Source organism: Macrobrachium rosenbergii, chromosome 17, assembly GCF_040412425.1.
Source record: "Macrobrachium rosenbergii isolate ZJJX-2024 chromosome 17, ASM4041242v1, whole genome shotgun sequence".
In the NCBI taxonomy this organism is placed as follows: Eukaryota; Metazoa; Arthropoda; class Malacostraca; order Decapoda; family Palaemonidae; genus Macrobrachium; species Macrobrachium rosenbergii.
In genome coordinates, this window is record NC_089757.1 from 1,033,128 (window position 1) to 1,056,575 (window position 23,448).

The 23,448-nt window shown below is 37.4% G+C and overlaps 1 protein-coding gene across 12 annotated transcripts in view; it reads right to left on the minus strand.

The window, feature by feature from the left end:
- unc79 (UNC-79 domain-containing protein) overlaps positions 1-23,448 on the minus strand; it is a 224,650-nt gene that overhangs the window by 129,905 nt on the left and 71,297 nt on the right. For all 12 annotated transcript variants that reach the window (XM_067119369.1, XM_067119364.1, XM_067119371.1 and 9 more), the window contains 6 exons: positions 10,363-10,592; positions 9,997-10,211; positions 7,304-7,394; positions 5,833-5,995; positions 4,509-4,650; positions 3,232-3,408 (listed from right to left, as the gene is read on the minus strand). In XM_067119369.1, the coding sequence (XP_066975470.1) occupies positions 3,232-3,408; positions 4,509-4,650; positions 5,833-5,995; positions 7,304-7,394; positions 9,997-10,211; positions 10,363-10,592 (1,018 nt within the window). The remainder of the gene's footprint in view (positions 1-3,231; positions 3,409-4,508; positions 4,651-5,832; positions 5,996-7,303; positions 7,395-9,996; positions 10,212-10,362; positions 10,593-23,448) is intronic.

Here is a 23,448-nt window from a genome sequence, read left to right on the forward strand (position 1 = left end):
ATACTAACTGTAGTTAATCAAGTACTACATATACAAGGTATTTGGCATGTGCAATAAAACATACTGGAATACAAATCATGCTCTGGTAAATGCCGGCAACATAATTATCCTTCTTGTGTACATTTTAGGAAGTGTGCACTCATAGCAATAAAAAATTCCTAGGCTTTCAAGGGCTACTGTGCCTTTCATCATGATAAATGTAAGAGAACATTATACTGAAATGTGCTGATCTTGCAGATCTCACCAAGCACCCATTTTATCTAACATTTAAGATACCACAGTAAAATAATGGTTTTCCTTTGAGTCTGGATTTGGAGTACCTGGTAAAATGTGCTGGTCAACCACAGAAATGGTTTCCATATGAGCTTCTCTAGCCAGTGACAAGAATAATTCTTTAGCATTCATTACTGGGAGGATAAATGTTGTGAAAAAAAAATTGGATCCGTTTTTTCTCGACAATCCTTCACAACATTCAGGATGAGCACGGGGGAGTGGTAAGCAGGCGGCAGAGTTCATGGTTCTTGTTTTTCTGTAAATATGTTCAAGCGTTATTTGTGTCCAGCGAACTGCCCGTATTAGCAGTATCATGAATATCAGAGAGGCTCTCTTTTAAATAATTCAAATGCATTCTTTGATAAAGTAATCTACGTAGAAATTTTGAAAGGGAACCGAGGTGACGACGAGACATGCAGGGGGCGATATGCATCTTTCTTGAGGGCATATCACTGAGGTAAGCTGTGCACTCTCCATGTCGTCACTTCCCCAGCCAAGTTGTTCATTTTGTAGTCAAGAGCCGGTTCATTTAGTTTGCTAAGCTAATCCTGTTACATTTTTGCCATCCGAGGCTTGATACAATTAATATTCGGTTAAAGTATAGCCTGATTATTCAGAAATAAGTTTTGTATAAAATTGTAACTTTCAGAAGCATATTTTTTTAGTTTTTTGAGCTTTGTATACTTTTTCAGAGTTGTGTCTTGTACCCGACCGCGTGGTCATTGAGCGTTAGTTTAATGTATGTTAAATTTATATAGTCTATTTTTTAAAATAAAATTGTAAAACCCTGCCTAATCTTGATGGACCTTCATTTCGATGTTTGCTAATAGTGCACTTCAGGCCATCATCCTAGTCCCATACCATCCGGGACTTTACCCTCCCAATCATGGGGAAAATTCGCGACAATAAATGTGAAATACTATTCAAAAACAATAATATAAAAAAAATTAAAAGTTGCAGAAGGGAACCTATTCACCTCTAAAGCCACGGTGGCTAGGAACAAATCCTTCATAGCTTAGAAAAGGCCATGACAAATTATGTCTCACTGAAAACTGACCTTTTTGATAGCGTAGCCACTGTTCGTCCTCAAAGGAGTTACTCTCGTGGTCCCTGAAGGGCTCCATAATATAGACCAATAATTTTCAAAGAATTCTCTTTTAGTTGGTCTCGGCCACTATATAGTACACGTTGACAATGACAGAGTATAGGACTTGAGACAAGAGGGCTCTTTCTCTTGTCTGCAGCGACTGCCTAGGTTCTTCCATATCTTAACCTGCAGATGTGGCAAGTGCGCATTATAAGTTGACCACTATTATGGCAACCTTGCACAACCTTGCACTCTGCGCAAGACCATTTACTCATTACTCTCTTTGTTCTAGACAACGACGGACATGTCGTTACAGTTGATTACAAGCCCCTAGTTCTTTATTTGGTCATCATGGAAGTACGAAACTCAGAAGAAAGCTAAGTGCATAGTTTGAGTTCCAGCGAAATGTTTAGTTTTTAAATAATTTTTAGCTAGTAACTTATTTCATGAAAGTTGGAAGCCGGCACCGATAACAATTTCATGTCTTCCACAAGGCGAGAATTAGGCTTGGTTTGAGTGTTACTGTGCATTCTTAAGTTAGCCAACAAACAATGTTTAATTATACTGAGGTAATGATTTTTAAACTGTTCTTCTTGTAGATCATTGGTATATGATCTTTTATGTTAATAGTTATCATGAGCTACTTAGTAGATATGCTTGGCTACTTCAATTTTGAATAATAGTAGCCTAACCATTCTTTGTGTTACCGCTGATAGTGGTGTAAGGGTGTCAAATCGCCTCTCCATTCTTGTGTTTCGCTCTTCATACTTACATTAATCACGTCATATATGTTACTTGTTATTATTTCAGATTCTTTGTGTATCTCATTGTATGCATCATTGTACGGCCTGTCCGCCGATATATATATCTGCCTTTTACATGTTCTGTAACGCATTACATATGTCTTCTTATGCCTTTTAACAAACACAACCTCTGTATGGATGCAGCGTGGGGCCTCAGGTCGCCCGCTACCATTCCATCCGCTTTCCGCATTATAAACACCTGTCAAGAATAATAAAGGCTCAGTCTTTCACTTCTGACATTTCTTGAACCTCACACTGGTGACCCCGAAGAGGGACAGGTAGCGCGGTTTTGGAGGCATAGGTTCCTAGTACCTCCCAGGTCAACTCCACTGTTGGAAATGAGGAGTCTTTACTTGGGGGAGATGTCCCTTTTATCAGACATGAAGTGGATATTCCCACTGAAACTGCCCTGCTGCACAGTCTGCCCAGGCAGAGTTTGGTGTCAGAGCTCAGACTGGTAGCAATAATATGGCCAGTTTGGGCTACAAAACTTCAAATGAAAAGATATACAGGCTCCAGTAACAGCCCCTGATGAAACTGATAATCCTTGGCGTGATGCCTCAATGTGTATCTTTTCTCTTGACAGTAAATACCTTATTAATGAAAGGAAATGTTAAGAGATAAGTTTTCTGATAAAGAAATCTTTGAACTAGAGTCTCTTTTGGACATGACAGGCATTATTTGTAAATTTTATAAAACATTTACAATCAAGTAATGCCTTCCAGCATTTAAAATCTACATTAATCAAAATTACCAAATTCAGTAACATATAAATGTCCAATTATCAGTAAGTCTGTGGATGAAGAGGGCTTTTTTCAGAATGCACTACAAGGAAAGTCGTGGAAAACATTAAATTCTAAGATACTGTTACAGACTCACTGATGCATCAGCATTAGATCTAACCTTATGAAATAAAAATGACTTAAACCTAAACTGAAATACACTAATATATGTAAGAAAACTCACAAATAATCATAAAATACAGTTTCTTAACAAAAACTGCAAACCAATGAAAAGTTGAATGCAGTACACTGATCAAGGCTTGGAGGTGAAGGCTAAAATACTAACCTCAAAGTGATTTTCATTTCAGCTAGTTCTTCCTCCGGTATTTCATTGTGAATTGCTTCCATCCAATGGGGCATAACACGATCCCATACCTGCACAGTCACCAATTCATATGGGACTAGACAAAACAAGCGATTAAAGCCTTCCTTTATGTGGTCAGTTCGAGTTGCCAACGTGTCCCTGAAAAAATTTTTTTTCCAATATTGGTGATAAAGTTACAAACATAGTAAAATTGTGATATATTGAAAGGTTTTACCAGCAAATCGCACTATAGAAGAACTACAGTAATCAAATATGTTCATGCAGTGCTTTTATGGTAACAATGTGCAAAACATTTTTAGGTTTGGAAGATTAAAATGCTTATTTTATTAGTAATATCTGTATTCAGTGGATATTAATCTTAATTCTATTTTAATTTTGTTCAATTTTGGATGTCATGTCTGTGTTGAGTTTGAAAAGTGTAATTGTGCAATACAATCTTATTTGGCACTTCTAATCTCTCCTATTGTGATTCTTAATTTTCCTTTGTCTGATATTTAAAAATTTGCATAAGCCTACATCTAATACTATCAAAATCTTAAACTACTGAACCAGCTCTATTAGTAGTAGTAGTAAATAAGTCTGGCCTTTGCAATGGCCCTTGCTCTTTCTACGTTGCCTCTGTTACCCTCGCACAAGTATATTTTCTTGCTGGTACCATACGTTTTTCACAAAATCTTTCCTAATTTCAGTGTTCCCTTTGGACAGACCTGCTAATAGCAAGGTGTTGGCTCTTAGTTCCTCATTCCCGTACATTTTGCTAACATTGAGGCACTGCTGACCAAGAATACAGCAGGGCAGTTTACACCATATTTGTTACTTTGTAATCTGTTCAAATTGCTACAGTTCGCGGGTATGCCATCCTCAGAAAGCCTTATTAAATATTAAAACCAATGGACTTGAAAACCATGAAACAAATTCTTTTTAAAATAAATGAGCTGAAAAAATTACAATAATCAATATGCTATATCAGCCAAAGCCATGACACTTCAATGCATTAGACAGTCAAATACACCCAGCATGCCAACCAAAACTAAGTGGTGCAATCTTATTTTTTTTTCTTTTTCAAAATTTTATCTGTCAAAACTGTGGTGTGTCTTCGAGGTTGGTGCGTTTTCAGTGCCATGGTATACAGTAATTTGCTTGTTGGAAGCATTTGTTCCTTTATTTGGGCTTATACAAGGAAGGCTGTTTGTACACTATATAACCTTGACAGCATTAAACATTTATAAGGAACTTACCAGTGACCCCCAACACGAGCATACTCCACTGGATGTGGAAGCAGACATGACACAAATACATCAAAATGTGTCTTGCAAACTTCTTGAAGCCAATTGTGAATATTTTCTGATTTCAGTCTCTCAATAGCTGTTCCATGTTGATCTTAAAAGAGAAATGAGGTTCACAATATAATAAAGATAACTGTATTCTACGCTAATACCAGTATGTTGCATGATAATTCTATCACAAATTCATAAGTGACAGAAGGTAAAAATAAATTTTTAAAAAATTGTAAAAATTATATACTATGAAAGTGCTTAGTTGTATTAAGTTTCATGTAACAAACAATACATCATCAAATTTTTCTTGCATGGAACTTCTTTACAAAACAAATCTATTCATAATTGTCCTTTTGTCAAACCCACTTCTGTGGTCTTATCTGACCACTACTTTCAGTACATAATATGCTCCCTTCCATATTTTAATGATGCCCTTCTGGTTCTGCTGACTTTCTGTCCTCTGTTTCCTTTTCAATTTAATGCTCGAATTCTCTCTTATTTCCCTAAATCCTATTTTCAAATGATTACATCCTTGACAATACTGTTTAATATTCTTCTAAAACTCTTTTAAAGCTTATTCTTAGCTTTACTCTACTCTGCTATTGGTTAATACCAATGACCTGGCTAACAAGTGAATGGGGTGGCCATATTTTACTTGAAAGCTTACAGGGCAAATCTCGTTCTAAGTTCATGATAAAATTTCAATCACATTTTCCTAAAGACATTAAACCTGAAAAATACTTAAGGATGTTGTTCTGTACAGCAGGTATTCCTGTTCTGAAGAAATTGGCTTTACCAAATGAAAGACAGATCATGCCTTCCTTAAAAGACAGTTTCCATACACTTATCTGATAGGCTCTTCTTACTGAGCTGGATGGATAATAACATCAGAGCAGTAATATCAACATTGGTGATCCCATTAATGTTTAGACTTGGAAGGGCTAAAGCACAATACTATGTCTCTATCTCCTTTTTCTCAGTGCCCCTTCAAGGATTGTACTCAAGAATACGTGTAATCAAGAAAGACCAAGAAAATAGATAATCCGAGAGAAAGGAATTTACAGTATCAAGCTTCAGTTTCCAAACACACTGTACAAACAATGTGAACACAATACTCCAGTCATTCTTTTCACATTACTTGTGTAGCCATTCACATTGCGTTCCGACATATCACCTGCCGATCACTTTTTTGGGAAACCTCAACTATATTAGCATTGTTTGTACTTAATCATCTTCTATTTATTACTTTCCGAAGGAGAAAATTATGAACCCCTTGTGTACTAACCATCTGGAAGATACTGTGTAGCATTGAACCAGTGACACATGGCTGCAAGAAGACGTCCCAGCATTTCCACTGGTGTGTCTTGGGTAGGTGCACACAGACCTACAATTAACCAAATGCCATAACGACTAAGCGAACGAGACTCCTCAGGGGTTAAGCCCTCAGGCTGAAAAGGAATACGAAAAAATGTACATTTAATCAGTTCATTTACTCTGTCATATAACAAACCAGTGTTTAGATACCAATACTGTTATCACTGAAAAGTAAAACGTGAACATTTTACAAATGAAAAATAACCCTGATAGATAATAAATTCTCATTCAAAGACGGTAACAACCTCCCTCAATCACACGTGTACATCCACGTCAACTTCAACTGGCTGCTGATGTAGTTAAAGCAAAGTGAAGACTGAGAGATGCTTTTATCAAAGGTTCCTCTAGAAGAATCAATGAACTGGATGGGAGAGGAGGCAAAGAAATGGCAAAACCTGTGACTTGGGGGTAATGAAGTTGATGAAGATCTGAGATTCCAGTTCATGTGTATGCTCAAAATGTTATAAGAAAAAGAAAGGCTGACTGAAGACTGAATGCAAACTACAAAAGAGGAAGATTTATATCATAAAGTAGTTTCACATCTTGAACACTTCAAAAGTTCCATTCCAAGGATTTGTTCTTAAATGAAAACTGGGTAACACATTAATTAGTCTTTCCAGTACCCTGCAACTCTGAAATGCCCATTTAATGATTTACCTCAGTACTCTTGTACGATGCCTAAGCAATCTCTTCTTTGCATGGTACTTTTCCTGTTGTCACCTCATTATAAAGACTGCTTCAGTTGCCGACTGCTATGGCATGAATCCAAACTGATAATTACTGATTTTAACAATTTTCCCTTCTTTCCCCCCCTCCAACTTCTCTATTCTCTAATCTTATTGCACAATAATTGCTACATTGCAGTGCATCCTTTGCATATCACTGTACACCTCATATTCCCACTACTTTGGTCCTCTCACTTCCTTCGTCAGATTTTCAGATATTTCCTTTGGTCCTCTCACTTCCTTCGTCAGATTTTCAGATATTTCCTTTAGCTCATGGGTGACAGGTTTTCCTCCTGCTTTCATAGAACTATTTTTTTTTTATTTCAGACATAACAATCAATGACATAATTGGGTATGGACAGTATGCCCATACAGTCAGCAACCAATAAAACGTGTTACACCAAAGATGAATACAATGCTAAAGAATTTATTCCCGTGACCTTACAATTAAAATGGAAAAGAAAAATACATATGACATCAATAATATATGAAATAAAGCAAAATAAACTGAAAACCATTCATATTCACAGCATAACCCTACAAAATACAATATAACAAGCAACCTTAACTTCAGATGTTATGTATTTTGGGCTTAAAACAATGTTCCATGCAATAATGTACTGAAACAATTATTAAAAAATCCAAAAAAATACATACCTGATCATCATCCAAGAGACCTGCTCTGTTGAGGCGGTCATGATCCTTGCTCTTCGTCTTATCTCCAAATGGCTGAGCCTCATTCAATAAACTGTAAGCCACAAAATATTCACAGTATAAAATATTACACTGTCTATTGTATCAGGGAAATGGTTATGTGTTATGGTATACATTACTGAAATAAGAATATAAAAACTTATGTTTCACAGGCAAAGTTTTTGTCAGCCTATGTTGTGAGACAAGTTCTAAAAACCCAGCTAGAAACAAGTGGAGTACTAGGTTGATGACACAGAAGACACCCTCTGTTGGGTGGAGCCTCCAACTTGTTTCCTGTATCTTGTCGCTTATCAGTTGTATGGTTATGAATGAGAGACAGGTTTAAGCAAAGTAATAGTTTACTATACTATAAACTCTACATGGGCTACTCTCTAAGACAAATAACAAAGGAATACAAAATAAGAATCAAATACTGGTTTGTGATATTCAAAGTTATTTTAAACAAGGGTGGCAAAAATGCCATGATAAACACTAATAATTCACAACAGACCGAACTCACTTTCTCAGGTGCTAAGGGACAAGCCTATAGGCTACACAAAACAAAAAGTTAAAAATATTAAAAAAGTAAAAAATAGAGATACGCTTAATTACATTACAAGGTTATTGAGACTACAATCTTAAATGAGCAAAAATTAATACAATCCTAACCTAGAATAACACACTTAATGTTGTGGCTTCACAAGTATTTTGGACTGAAGACTGGAATCCCATTTTCCAGAGGTAATGTTAAATTACAGTATATTTGTACAAAGTCTGACATTCCTTTTTTGATGATTGGAACATGAACACTCAAGCATTTCAGTTCCTCACAAACCGATGAATGTATCATCTCCACTGCCTTGTAAAAGACTGATCAGTCAAAAGCTAAGGGAACTTTAAAAAGAAAAAAAAAGCACTTAAGGATTTCATGTCTACCCTGACAGAAGCAGGTGGTTCCACCTAAAGGGGAACATGATGGCCTTTGTCCAACTATCAGTCCCTGTAGTTCTGACAGGGTAAGCATTCTAAAGGCCTCAGTATAATGGTCACTGGTTTGAAAGGGGTTTAAAACCAACCATTTAATCTTGATGTGGCAACCCAAAAGTCCTCTTTGGGGATGGTCAGCTGGGCACACTTGTGGATAGCCCTAAAAAAAAAGGTGGGTTAGAATTGCCTTGTCTCAGCAAAAATTTTTCCTTATCTCAACAAAATTACCTGTTGGATTTAAGGACCTTGGATTTTCTATGAATGATTCATGGTGCAACTAAATAATGAATTGCTTAAGTTGGATACTGGTGTTGTAAATACGGAGATCCTGACTAGAATAAATTCTTACTCCATTTATAACCATGTAAGTAAGAAAACACACCATTGGATAGGCCTTCTTATAAGAATAACTGATGATCAAATATCAAAGAAAACGCTGCACAGAAAGACAAATGTTGGAAGACTTCTTTTGTGCTATTCCGTAGATTCTGGGAAGTGTGACCTGCAAAATTTGACCTCTATTTCAATACATCTGAGGAAACAACGGGAAAAACAAAACTTTTATAAGTAGTCACAGAGAAAAATAAATGTGGGATGTCTCCCATGTTACTAACCCCAAACACACATAATAAAACAGGCAAAATCAGAATTCAGGAAATCCAATAAAAATCAAAGAGACATCGCAAATGAAAATAAATGGGGAAAAAGACGGAGACATTCCCAACCACGTACAAATTACCGCGAACCTCTCAGAGGCAGACACCTCCCTCTCACAACCCCCTCCTGCACGCACCTCCACACCGGTACCGCTGCCCCACACGATGACCCCCCTGCCAGACCAACCAAAGAAGGCCCTTAACATAAGGCTGCCACCATTCACCAGGGAGAACACAGCGTCTTGGTTCTGGAGGGTCGAGGGGCAATTCAGAATAGCAGGCCTGACTGACGAGGTGTTGAAGGCGGACATTACCATTAACGCCCTCCCGCAGGAGATTTATAAGAAGATCGCCCCTTGGTTGATGATGACGTCGGTCCCCGCCACCTTCTAAGAACTGAAACCCACTCTCGTCAAGACCTGCTCCCTGCCAGTCTCTGAGAGAGCTGCCTGCGCCCTTGACCTCGCCCTCAACCCCCGGCAGGAGGGAAACCTCTTAGAAGTGTGGCACGCCCTCCAGGACCTCCTCCTCCTCCCTGAGACTGACAGCAGCGGCAGGCGCACGGAAATCAGTCTGTCAAGGGAGATCTTCCTGCGGCAGCTACTGCCGGAGGTCCGTGGGCAGATCATGGAAGCATACACCCTGCTGGTTGAGAACTTAATCAGGTTGGCGCAGCAGCTGACGGACTCCACGAAGGCGGCCAAGCGGGCAACCACGCCTGCACATTCCGCCAACTGCCTCCTGCCGGAGGACCCCACCACAAAGCCCATCAACTCCAATGTCTCCTCTTAATGAAATCTCTATAATGTACACTTCAGAATCTTTAAAGTTCAGAATTAGATTTCCCCTTGTCTTCTTGGATTATCATATATAAGTACTTAAAAAGTACAGTACTTGTAAGTAACAAAATTTCTAGTATACATAACCATGAGAAAATAAATTAAATTTTTTTTTAGAAATAAAATTGCCAAGGAATACCACTCACAGCCACCACTCAAGCTGCATCTTAATTACCTTACAATAGCCTCAATGGTGAAATTCTGCATCTGTGGCTCCATTTCCCAGGGAGAGCCAATGGTAGTGTGTACAATATGGTCTGTCCCACGTCTGTTGTTGTGCCTGATGTTATTGCACTGGCTACAGTACCGAATAGGACGATTGCTGTTGTAGCTTGCACACTCCATGCTATAGCATGTAGCTATGGCATTTTTCTCTGAGGACCGGCAGTTCTATAAAAAAAAAATATGTATGATAATGTCAAATAATTCTTATAATATTCTTTCTAAAATGAATATATATACATAAAAACTAAAAGATTTTCTTTTCAGTGATTCAACCCTACACAATCAGAGGAACTAAAAATTAACAGTGAACATGTACCTTATTCTCACAGGTAGCTGACACTTGTGTCATAGGCATGAGTATGTCAAAAAATTCAACAGTGCTGTGTTGCCTTCTGATGTCCTCAGCACAGTCAAGACATAAATAGAGAGGTGGTGGATTATCTGGGCATGCTCCTAGACACACAGCATGGTCAAAACAAACTTTGACAGCCTCTGATGTACCATCACCATCACATTCCTCTATCTGACACATAAGTGGTTTCCAACCTGGAATAATATCTTGGCCTTAATACTGAAGTATCTACATAGACAATAAGTCATTGAAGCCTACTAACTGGACTTCAATTACTAGCTGACTGATTTTATATACTGTACCTACTCCACTTGCAAAGATACAATTCAATATCTAGATTTAGTCTACATGAAGGACAACACCGCTCAATGACTACAGCATAATCACGTAAAATTCTACTCAATATAATTAATTTCTTTTCTCGTATATATAGTCACTTGATACTTTAAGCACATAGCCTGCAGCACACACTGTCATTCAGATGGAATGGCATCAAAGTCTTACAGTCAGTAGACGGTTCTTCACTAAATGTTTAGTAAAATTGAATTCCACTGTCAATAAGCAGTTGCTGTAGCTGACCATGTTGTTCATGGTTGTCATCATATACCCTCTATCCATTATAGTTTCCATTCTCCCAATTCTGCAGGTTAACTTCATTTGTAACTTTCCTCCAAATGTTAATAAAGCAACAGCCTTTGTTAACAGTAAGAATAGTCTAAGATATGCTTTGAATAAGACAAAGAATTAAGGAGGGCAAAGTAGGATAGCAGGCTTCCTAACCCATAACACTCAAGTACCTATCCTGGTCAGGATGAGGGAAAAATTTATGTTAAGTCTGGTATTGTGCCCTACTTCATTAGCCTGACAACCTCTATAGTACTGCCAAAATTATTATTATTATTGCTAAGTAGTTTACCAAGCTTAGTAATTATATAATATCTTATTTACAAATAAATTTCTTAAAAGTTAATGTTGAAAATCGACGAAAGTTGTTTTAAGGATATGGTTCTAAAACGATATCAACTACTGCTTAAAACGAAGTTACGCAAAATACTGTAGGTTTAACTGTACGTGTTGTTCTGCATTCTGGGCAAGATAATGACCCCCCAATGTAGTGTTCTCTATGAACTGAAGGACATCACACCCCAACTAGATTTAATGTCTATTTTTGTTACCAAGAGATTCAAAATCTTGCACAACCAGCTTTCATTAAAGACAGGTCTTACAGACAGTAAAGAATCACTAACTGGAACAGGTATTTTTGATCCAGTCACTGTATTTGCACCTTTGGCTGTTGTACATGCTTTTTCATTTTGCTTAATGCTCACCTGTGCTGGGATCCTACATACTTCAACATTTATACCGGCTTTATATTACATGTGGAATGCTATTAACAAGTAGTTAAAACTCAGCATAAAGTTGAAATTCTTAAATCTCACATGGCTAGGTTTGCCTAATAATAATATTTCACTTCTACTTAACTTAAGAGTCCTTTACAATTTTAGTAAATAAAAAATATGAAGATTCTGACAAAACTTCATCTATTCAATTATTTCCAAAACATAACATTTGCATGAAAATTCATTTAAAATATGTGGAGTGAAAAACTTCATCTGTTCAACAAAGGAATTTGCATGGTACCAATTTTGAAGGGCTTTTAAAGATCGTCTGATTAGCTCTTACAGTACTCACTCAAAGTATTTGTTTTTGTTAACGAGTTTAAATATTATTGAATAAATTACGGTTCCTTTAAAATTTTTACTTTAGTTTAACTGAGAAAAATTAGAATATGATAAAAGTTCTTTAACTGCCATTTCAAAACATTCACACAAAAAACTTCAACTGTTACTTCTAATCTACAGCCTGTACATGTGGGAATTGGATCGTGGGCAATTCATCAAAAACAAGTGACCATCTCTAAGAGTCTAAAATAGGCTACTTGTGTGCAGTTTTTTTCACATGATAAATCTAGTATTCCAACATTGGGCTCAATCTGTTTTAATTTGATACTATCATGTTCATCATTCCATATATTCTAAAATTTTTCAATGGGTTTTATGAATTTTATATAATCGTTAATTGGAATATCTATGTTTTCTGTCATAATGACTGCAGCCTTGATTGCTTTATCAGCATCATACCCTATAATGCCTACATGGGCTGGAATCAAATATATATGTAAATTTTTACCATCGCCATAAAATTTGTGAAACGGAAATTTTGTTGTCAAAGGGTATTTTCTGTATTTTACTTTTGAAGGGTTTCTATAGCTCTTCTATAATTTCTGAACGTTACAATTTATCAAATGATACATCTTTAATAATTTTAATGGCTGATCTTACTGCACATAGTTCTGCTATGAAACCAGCAGCATTGGTAGGCAGGTGTATATAGCACAGTGTGGACCTTTCGTGTTGTATTTTGATGTTCTGGGGCACATGAACAGTTTTTAGAAAAATATTTCAAGTGTGTATCCTAGGAACAGCCCCAGGAAGAGGAAATTTTGTATGTATATTTACTGACTAATGATTGATTATTAAACTTAGGTCTTGAAGACCAAGCGCTGAAACCCATCAGGATTATTCAGCGCTGTAATGAAGGTGAAATATACAAATTAATGATATGATTGATAATGAATAGGGGAGTGATGACATACTAGTAAAATTCGGTGTCAAAACATGAACGTGAAAAATGAAGAATGACACTAGATAGAACCAACAAAAAATAAGTATATATTAAACTTTCATATTCAAAATATATACTTAGTATAAGAATAAATATGACTAAAATTCTCATTAAAATAAGCAGATTCTTTCAGATAATTCAAATACATCTATCATAAATTTTTTTGTTGGTGAATGACATGCTTGTATTTTTACTGCACTAAGCATTATTAATAGTTCACGAGGACGAGTTACAGTGGTTTGTTTAAAAGCTATGACTGACCGACTATGAAATTTAGGTTGTGAAAACCAAGCGCCGGAACCCATCAGGATTATTCAGCGCAGCGATGAAGATGAAATATATAAATGATGTGACTGCTAATGAATAGGCGAATGATAACACAGTGTACTAGTAAAATTCGGTGTTAAAATATGAACGGGTGCACATCCTGAGTCCTTCATCGGATTGATGATCTCCAATCTTCAAGTTAATCTCTTCAATTTTATTCCACTTGACATGTGGTCCTTTCTACGAGTACTGTACGGATGCGGCCCACGTGTCTTATTTTTATCACATTATTGAAAACATTCTGCACGTCTTTCTTGACTCTTTCGTATACAGCAAAATCATCTATGCAAATATTAATTCCAGTTAGTAACCGACTACAGGTATCATATATCATCTTTAGAGTTTCAGACCACCAAGGCACTTGCTGTTCATTAGAATGAAGTATGGATTTATCAGTGACATTTTTTATAAATTCTCTAATATAATTATTGATTGATAATGAAATTTAGGTCTTGAAGACCAAGCGCCGGAACCCATCAGGATTATTCAGCGCCATAATGAAGGCGAAATATTAACAGACTAATTTTATTTTCGTTTTCTCTTGATATCCGTTGTTGTCTTTTGGTATTCTCTATTCTGGTAAGGCAGATGGATCAGTTTCATTACAGTCAACAGTATTTTTGTTTCTTGTTTTTACGAGGACATGTCTCTTTTGGTCTTTTCTTATCAGCTTGAAGTTCAGGAACATATTTTGGTGGTTTTCTTCCATTTCTGCAACGTTGTCTCGGTTAACTTTCTCAATTTCCAGTCCAGTTGCGATATTACATTCATGACATTGTCATATTGCTTTGGCTCTTTAGTGCTACTTTATTTTTTTCTACAACACAAAAACTGCAGTTTTTGCATTGTAAGGGTTTTGGTGCATATAGTCTTGCTTCTCTATTCCGCCCTAGAATCTTAATTTGTCAAAAAGCGTCTTTATTTTTCATACTTGAATTATATATATATATATATATTTCACAGTCTTGTACTCATCTGTATCTTTTATTAAGAGTCTAATACAATAGTTTTCATTGTTTCATTTTAATTATTGGGCTATAAGACTGTTCCCTGTATACTATTCACTGTGTCACATTTCTTTCCTTCTCTGTAGTTATCTATAAATTGTACTGCAAAGCCCCAGCTCCAACTAACCTGTCAAATGTCTGCTTAACAGGCAGTTTTCAAGTGATGATATTGGGTTTTCACTTTCCAGTATTAAGATCCTTGACCAGTTCTTGTTTTCAAATACAAAATCAAAATGGGTGAAGCTCTGAATTCAGATTTTTTTTTTGTTACCCCAAAAGGTCTCAATATTATTTTAATTTCTTTATTTCTTACCTGACTGGAAGAATCCAAAGGGAGAATCAAAGGCGCATCAGAGGTTGAAGGTTGAGGATTCATGTTCATGAAGACAGAAAATATAAAATCTATTCAGGATGTCTTCCCTCTGTCCAAGGGGACCATTACATGAGGAAGAGCAATATTGGTACCTCGAAAAATACACTCATAACATTCAGTGCCCTGAAGGTCGTCAGTTCATCAGGATCAGACCCAGCAAGAGGGCAAGGTTTGACATTACAGATTCCCCTCAAGTACTCCAATTTTACAGGTAGAGAGGAGTGCCAGCCACCTCTGCCCTACTCCAAAATTTGAAGAGTGGAATTTTCCATAAACAAAATCATTCTAGTCTTCACTGTATAGTCTTTTGTGAGAGAAAATACAAAAATGAAATTGTTACTATTGAGAAAACAGTCCAGACTACAACCTATCAGAAGCTGAGATGTAATGTTTCCATTGCATCTCAGATCACTAAAACAGTGCTTATCAGGTGCCATACTCCAATGTCCAGAAAGATGGCAACATGTAAGGGATGGACGGGGGTATATATATTAAATCCTGTTGTTGTCCAAAATATATGTCACGCCCGTATATCTTGTTGATAGTAAGGGCCATTAACAAACCCAAATGACAGTTTCTAGCAGCTGTAAAAGTCAGACTAAATCAAATCCATACAGTCTTGGAAAACAACTCAAACTAAACCTTCTTTGGTTCATATTTTAAAGTCAGCCAAAGCCTCAAATGAATTTCCTTTGACGGAAAAAGCAAAAAATTAAAGTTTTTGTGCACTTAAATTGATAATCCATTTCCTTCTCAAGATGGATCATACAGGTTTTAGAAAGAGACTCTGAGGAAAGTTTGTAACAAAAAGACACCAAAAACTGAAAGCAGCTGATCCACAAGGCATCTAAAAGTGCAAAACACACGGCATCCACTTCTGCTGATAAACCCATACAGGTCAACAACAAAGAGTATTTTTCAAAAGATTGTTTCTGTTCTTCTTTTACCAAAAGTTAAGAATGTCAAACTTAACACAACTGGCTACTTAGTTAGCTAGACTCACAAGTAGCCAGTCCTCAGGCGGCAATGGTAACAGTCCTGGCTTCTTAGAATAATGTAAATTTTCATAATAACATTCATTATTTGGATACTTACCTACTGTTAAAGATAGCTTATATCTCCGCGACAATAGGCGAGTGGGCATTCAAACAAAAGATCAAATGGCTGCCCTGGATGACTGTCTAGTACACCAGTTCTCCACCAGGTGTGTTTTGCATATTTTAGCTTTTGTCAGAATTCTCCTTGACAGTGTTGAGAGGCTGGGTGGGGTCTACTTTAACAGTAGGTAAGTATTCAAATAATAAAGTTTATTATGAAAATTTATATTATTTGGGATGAATTTTACCTACGGTTAAAGATCTGGAATCCTTTCTGGATCTTACTGCTGCCAGAAGTTGGATTCCATTCAGGGAGCAAGGCTCTCATACATGTGCAGCGAAGAGCAGCCTTGCGGAGAAAACCGCTTCAATTCAGCCAAAATGAAACAGAAGGCGGCGTGATGGGACCCATGAACCTGGGTCCAAATGCCCTATAAAATGACAGTCAACTAAAAAATACATACCTTCATGATATACAGGTACACTCCTATGCAATATGTGTACCTTCAGGTTTCCCAAAATATTAAAACCTGGGATTTAAACCAGAGAACCTAAAAGATTGCTCTTTCTTTGGTTCATGAAAAGACTTTACCTGCTACTAGTAGCAGACTAAGGGCTTTAATGTTTTCAGACACGATTCTCCATGTGGTAGTGAGAGGTATAGTTAGTTAGTTAGTTATAAATGATTTGTTTAACCAGACCTCTGAACTCTTTTAGGGTTCTTCTCGGGCTGGGAAAAGAATGGGGGAAAAAGTACATAAAAAATTAAGTAGTTAACTAAATAAATAAATAATGAAAAAAGGGGGAAATTAGAGAAAAAAAAAGGGGGAAGATTATATTTTACTTATCAATTTAATTTTGTTTAAGAAGAGAATGATATTATTAATTGAAAAGTTATTACCTTCTAACCCAAACGTAATTGTACTGTGCTGCATTAATCCCATCCTCAAATAACAAATTGTAATAAAATTAAATGAAGTTGCAACAGCTCTCTCATTATGAGTGTTTAATTTCAATACAGGTAAAGGGTATGGAGCTAGTTCTCATGCGCTAGCCTAATCAAAAACACAACACTCCAGTAAACACTGACGAACTGAAGGAGATTCCTCTAGTTTAAATCCTGTCAGAGGGCAACAGGGGTTGGCACCTGATGATATGAGGAGACAGCAGCCGAGTACCAGTAATGCATCTGCGATCTGATGAAAGGGAGACAGGGAAATGCAGACTGAAGAGACTTAGCTGAGTCAACATAAGTCAGCTGTGCAAAAGAAAACTGAAAATGTTGGGAGGCATGGGGAAGAAGAGTTACAATGACTCTCCTGCCTCGTCTGAGAGCAGGATTTAAGATCATTTCCATACGACACATCCTTAGAAAGCCAAGTAGCTACAATAATATCTAGCTTGGTAGGATTGGAAAGTGAAACATTAATCGAAGCAGAAGTAAGAGATTTGCTGACAACCGAAGAAAAAACATGTAAAGAACGAACAAGTGCATTTCAACAGAGAAAAAGGAATAGGCTACCAAACAAGGATTTAGAATGAGCAATAGACATCACATCAGAAAAGTACAACTCACTACATACACATTACATCAGTAACAATGTCTATACCTATATAATTAGTTCCATCGGAGCTAACAACCTTATACTTGGTCTGGATGACGGTGAAAGTAGCATACATTGCGAAGATTAATGTTTCCCAAAATGGTGGGAAATAATCTTTCAGCTAACACACTAAATGAGACTCAGAGTATGAAAACCGGAGAGGCAGTGACGGAAGGCATAGAACCACATCACACCGAGAACCGTCCCGGTTCCCCGGCAGCAGACTCTTCCAACTGTCACAAGGCAGTCCTAGGCTTGGGCTACAGACGGGCAGGGCACTGACACCTTACCTCTTACAGGGGAACACAAAAATGATTGCACACTATGGGGGCACACAGAACGGTTCCCTAACAAATGTGACAAATGTTTAAAGTAATTTGTACTTTTCCCAACATACAAACCTGAGGTCTTTAAATATGGGATTAATTTTCGGCGAGCTGGAAAACTGCCCGTTAAATTTTTGCAAGGTGGCTATGGTAATAGCTACCGATGGTAAGGGTGGAACCAACGCCCACCAAGTCAGTGCGCATTCAATTCTACGTAGCAGTTTACCTTTTGGCCCAGGTAAGAGAATGAGGGCTGGTAAGATGTGGGTTATCTATGTAAAGACCTCAGGTTTGTGTGTTAGGAAAAATACAAATTACTTTCAAAATCTGTCATTTGTTCCTACACAAATACAAACCCTCGTTCTTTACATATGGGAGACTTACTTTTGGAGAGAGGATTCTGAGTAAATCTCTGAACTCGCTGGTAGTTGGCTCACCAGGGTACTCTCTTCCTGGTTACGAAAAAGCAAAGGAAGGAGACAGTACCTCTCACCTACTGAACAAGAGAGATGTTCAATTGCCAGACTTCTGGGCATTTCGAATTAATGGAATGTAATATCCTTGATTTGAAAAGATTTGGATGAACCCACAGTGTCAGAGACTATAATGCTAAGAATAACCAACTGGTCTGTTCAATGTCAGTCCCTCTCTCCCTTTGCTACAGAAAAGGAAGGATTTGCATCTACCAATCCAAATGGAGCTAGATTATAGATAGGATACTCAAGTCATCTAGATCACCTGCATGCATGCCTGTCCAGCATGTGACTGCTCACTCACTGTTCCTCTGCCCGCTGTAAGAGGAAGGAAGACAGGGGAAAGGGAGGAGGCCAGTCCCACATACACCTTCCCCCTTGCAGCTGTACACCTTAGGCGAGATGCAACCTGCCCCTCAAGAGCTGGGTGAACTATATGACTTGTTGAGCAACCACCACCACCATAGGACCCAAGGAAAAGGTGTCCAAGGACTTATGGGCAACATCCCAAGGTAAAAGGAGATGAATACGACCTGCATGATTACATTCCATCCTAGTACTCGACCAACAGGTTCTTTCTGAATGCGATGTACAGACCAATGCCTCTGGCCTCGAAAGATCTGGCCAAAAATGTACTGATGTCCACCAAGAAGTTGCAGGGTACGCTCATTTGATCATCTCACTAGCCAAAGATATGACAATTTGGACAAGTTTCTCGGCCAACTCGAAGCTAATAAACGAGTCATTGGCATTGGGCTGAAGGTTTAACCTTTAAGGAGGCAACATAGATGTCGTGCTGTCATTGGAACCACAGAACCATAGAAGCAGAATGATCAGTCTCACTGATCATCTTCGAAACGTAGAACGGCGAAAGGCATAAGCCTCCAGATGTAAATGGATACTAAAGATGTCATGCTTTTTCAAGGGTACGAGAAGACAGAGCAGAACAGAGCCAACTTCAGTAAGTCAAGAAAAGAAGGAATATGATCAAACTTCTTCAGAGGTTGAACAAATTTCCAGAAGTCAAGGTGCCAAGATCAACTGTCCTTACCTCCTGACTTTATCGACTGAACTGTTCTACTGTCTACTCGTGTACCTGCACTGCAATAGAGTAGATAAAAGGACACTAGGCCCTTTGTTGACTATGGCACTACTGTGGTGTCATTGCTATCACTCCAAGGAGTGTCTATCTTTGGATCTTGAGGCTCTTGAAAGTCTCAAAAGAACTGTGCTTAAGTTCCAAGAAAGGGAGTGTAGGAGACTGTCACACTGGTCAATGTTTCGAAGAATGTAAAATCTCTGGATAAGGATAGTGTAACCATGGCACTACCTTGATGCAGTTGCTATATTGCTATCAAAGAAGTGCCTATTCAGACCTTCAGACTCCTGAACCTGTCTTAAGATCCTCATAACATTCTCTCACTCTCAGGTTGTGGATCAACTGATAATTGCAGCAGCAGCTACTGCTTTCATCTCACACATCTTCCACTTCTCACAGGGGGAGTGTAACTACATAAAGTAAAAAAAATTGGAGCTCCTAGACACCACTTCTTGGCTGAGTCAGAACCAAAAACAAGTTGCCAGCACTTAGTTTGGGGGTGAAGTCCTAAGTGGTAATGCAAAAGGCTTTCCGGCACTTGGTAGCCTTTAGGGTCCTTAGAAACAGAATGCTCATACACTGCTGATCTCCCGACGAATCAGACAGAACAACAGGAAGTTTTAAGCCCAAGACTTGAATGATGGATATGAAAGATGTCTCATAGACACCAACGGCATCTGAAGTTCCTAACCACAGATGTGATTCATTGCATGTGCGTATAATTCCCAAGCAGACACAGACATGCCATTGCATGTACATATATGTCTGTGTCAAGTTGCACGTACGTATATTTCTCCTTGGAGAACATAGCTCGATGGGTGTTTGGAAACTGCAGGAACATGGTTGCCAACACAGATATGATTCGTTGCACATATGTATAACCCTTCTAAACACACGAAGACGTGTCATTGCAAGTACATGTATATCTGTGTTATGCCAACGGATGTTGAACATGGCAGCCTGGTACTGTTCCTGAAAGAACTGCCGGGTAAGAGAAGGCACATGAAGAAGTCTGCACAGCCCCGACAGAAAACGAAGAAGACGGCTGTACTTTTACTGCAAATCCAACGACAAAGAAGCCCTGGCACTGTTCCCGTGCGAGAATGTGTGGGGCAAGAAACAAGACAGGAACTCCCACTGTCCTGGGAAGCAAGTCAGGGCCAAATGCACTGTCAAAGATCTTGCAACATCAACCTTTGTGTTGAGTGAGAGGGGGGAAAACTTGCAAGGTTTAGGCAAGAAGTATCCTCGTACGCCTGAATACGAGAAACCCTTGCCTGGAAACACGAAAAACCCGCCTTGTCTCAAGTCTCTCAATCTACACAACATCTGAAAGACTACTATATTACATTTCAAGAAATTGTGTAGTCGAAAATAAAAAACATTGTTTGTTCACGAAAAGCAATTCAGAACAAAGAGAAAAAGAACGTCGGAGAGAGTTCTTAAAAACATGACTGAGAAGAAGTCTAAAAATAGAACAGCTGGCAGTCGAGAGTTGGATATCCCTCCAACTCTCAACAGATACGTGTTGTAAAAGAAAACAGAATACACAAAACAAACACCAAGGAGAAAATGCAACAAAAAATAAGTAAAATTATATACAAGGAGAAAGCCTCTAAAATTTATACAGGCTAAGACAAGTCAACAAGGCTAAATAGCAAGAATAATTGAATATATGATTAAGGAGACATAGAAAAACATGTTAAAATGTTTCAATATATCAACATGCACAAAGTATAAACAAAAAATATAAATAATATACAGTATCATAAAAATAATTATATTCAAACACAGAAGAGATAAGTCGAACAGCAGGTCGGAGAAAAAAAACGCACATCTCAATGAGAAGGCGGCCAAAAATAAACTGCGAAGAATTGAATGTGCACCAGCTTGGTGGGCAGTGCTTCTGCCCTTACCATCGCATGGTAGCTATTACCATAAACACCTTGCAAAATTTTAATGGCCGGTTTTCCAGCTCACTTAAAGTTAATCAATCCCATATGTAAAGACCTGGGGTTTGTATTTGTGTAGGAACAATTCTAACTTCTCAGTATGTTTTTCCTGAACCAAAAAAGCCTAGACTGAGTACGAATAAATACAGACGGAGGACCTGGAGAAGAGGGAGAAATGACAGGTTGGTGACCTGACCTAACTAGTTGCTTTCACAGTCTATCTCCTATACTAATGAACTTGAGCAGAAAGTCCTTCAAAAATCTCTACTTTCAAGCTCACATCTATTCTCAAGCTCACAATTTATATAATTGCAGCCAGTGCAAACAGTGTGTATCTCCTAAAAAATCAACATTCTGCTAACACAGTAATCATTCTTACAGAACTTGATGTTCTTAGCCTTGATTCCAATGGAAGGCATCCTAGGAAAAATATATGTACAGCACTATGATAGCAGCAAACAGCCATGAAATACTACCAAGCGCCTATACACAATGGCAGCAAGGAGAATTCTGACAAGAGCTAAAACATTCAAAACACACCTGATGAAGAACAAGTTGTACTAAACAGTCATCTTAGTAGCCATTCGATCTTTTGTTTGACAGTCGACTCACTTACTGGTGAGGAGATATAAGCTATCTTTTACAGCAGGTAAGATTCATCGCAAATAATTAGTATTTCTAAGCATTTTTTGGGTACTATCAGCCAACACATCCACAAGATTTGCTAAACCTCCTCTCTTTCCCTTTTACTATCTGGAAATGTGTCCTTCAATTACAAATAAAATTTCTCTGCATGCAATTTAATGACATACTCTGTCAAGTTCTTTTACCTTTTGTTAACTGTCACGTCATTGTGTGCCAGTACCATGAGGGTGATTACACTTTTTAACAGTCTCATTTCTATGCTGAATTCCAGTAATTATCATCATACATCTATGCTTTCACAGAGGGCTTCAAACTCTATATCTTACTAACCAAATTATGTCAAAGCACTGGGCTCTAGCTCTGGCTACTGTTTAAAATTTTACATTTTATAAATTAGCACTTAAATTCAAATTTACTGATGGGTAGGTTGTAATATAAGCTGTACTTTGATTTTCAGCAGATCTAATATTTCAGATCTCTTTGTCAAAGGTCTCTTAAAATTACTGACTCCAGTGCTGACACAATTAACAGTGTTTCATTCCAATATGTTGAGACATGAACTTGGCAAAACCTCTTCAACTACCTCATTTGTCTGAAAGTTTTTGGAAAAAATGTAGTTTTTTAAAAAAAAAATATTAGATCACAGATCATACTAAAAAAAATTCTGGAAGGTTGAAAATAATTAGGAGTAGAGATCTTTTGTGTAAAGGCTTGTAAATACTGAGAAGAAAATGCAACTGCTTGCTGACAGTCATCAAGTGTGACACAATAGTCCTCATTTGCAAGTCCATCTTGAAAGACAAACTACTGCAAATACTGAAAAAGACAGATTATGTTAGCAGTCCTGAACAACCATCTACTTATTGTTAAGCAATCATTTTCATCTTCTGCCACAATATACACATATACAACAACTCAATACATGTCAAAAGCAATTCAAGTTAGCTGCAGTGTGCTTTATAATGCTTATTCTATAAATATCTAAAGTTTAAATTGTGCAGCAAATTCAATAAAAGTACTGCAATCAGTGCTTTGAGTGGAAAACTTTTGCTGTTATACTAAAAAACTGATAGGAACATAGGCATCTCTTCTTGAAATTGATTAAGATATTTTTATGCACGAGGAATGAATCATATCTCCTGAATGAAATTATTGATCTTTTAACACATCAATATTATATCAAATCTTCACGTCAAAAAATGTACATAGAAAATAGCAAATAACTGTCTTGAGTACCCTAATACAATGAAATTGCCATAATAATGATACCACTTTAAAATCAATGAAATGATATCATTCACATAACAATACACTCTTTACTAATATAATGTTCCTAAATATAAACTATTTACTTACTAGAAGGTAAAATGTGTTTAGTATTTCATAAAATGCTCATGTACAACTTCCATTTATATATACAATCATCAGTACATCTACTTAATAAAGGATTTCTCCAGAGAAA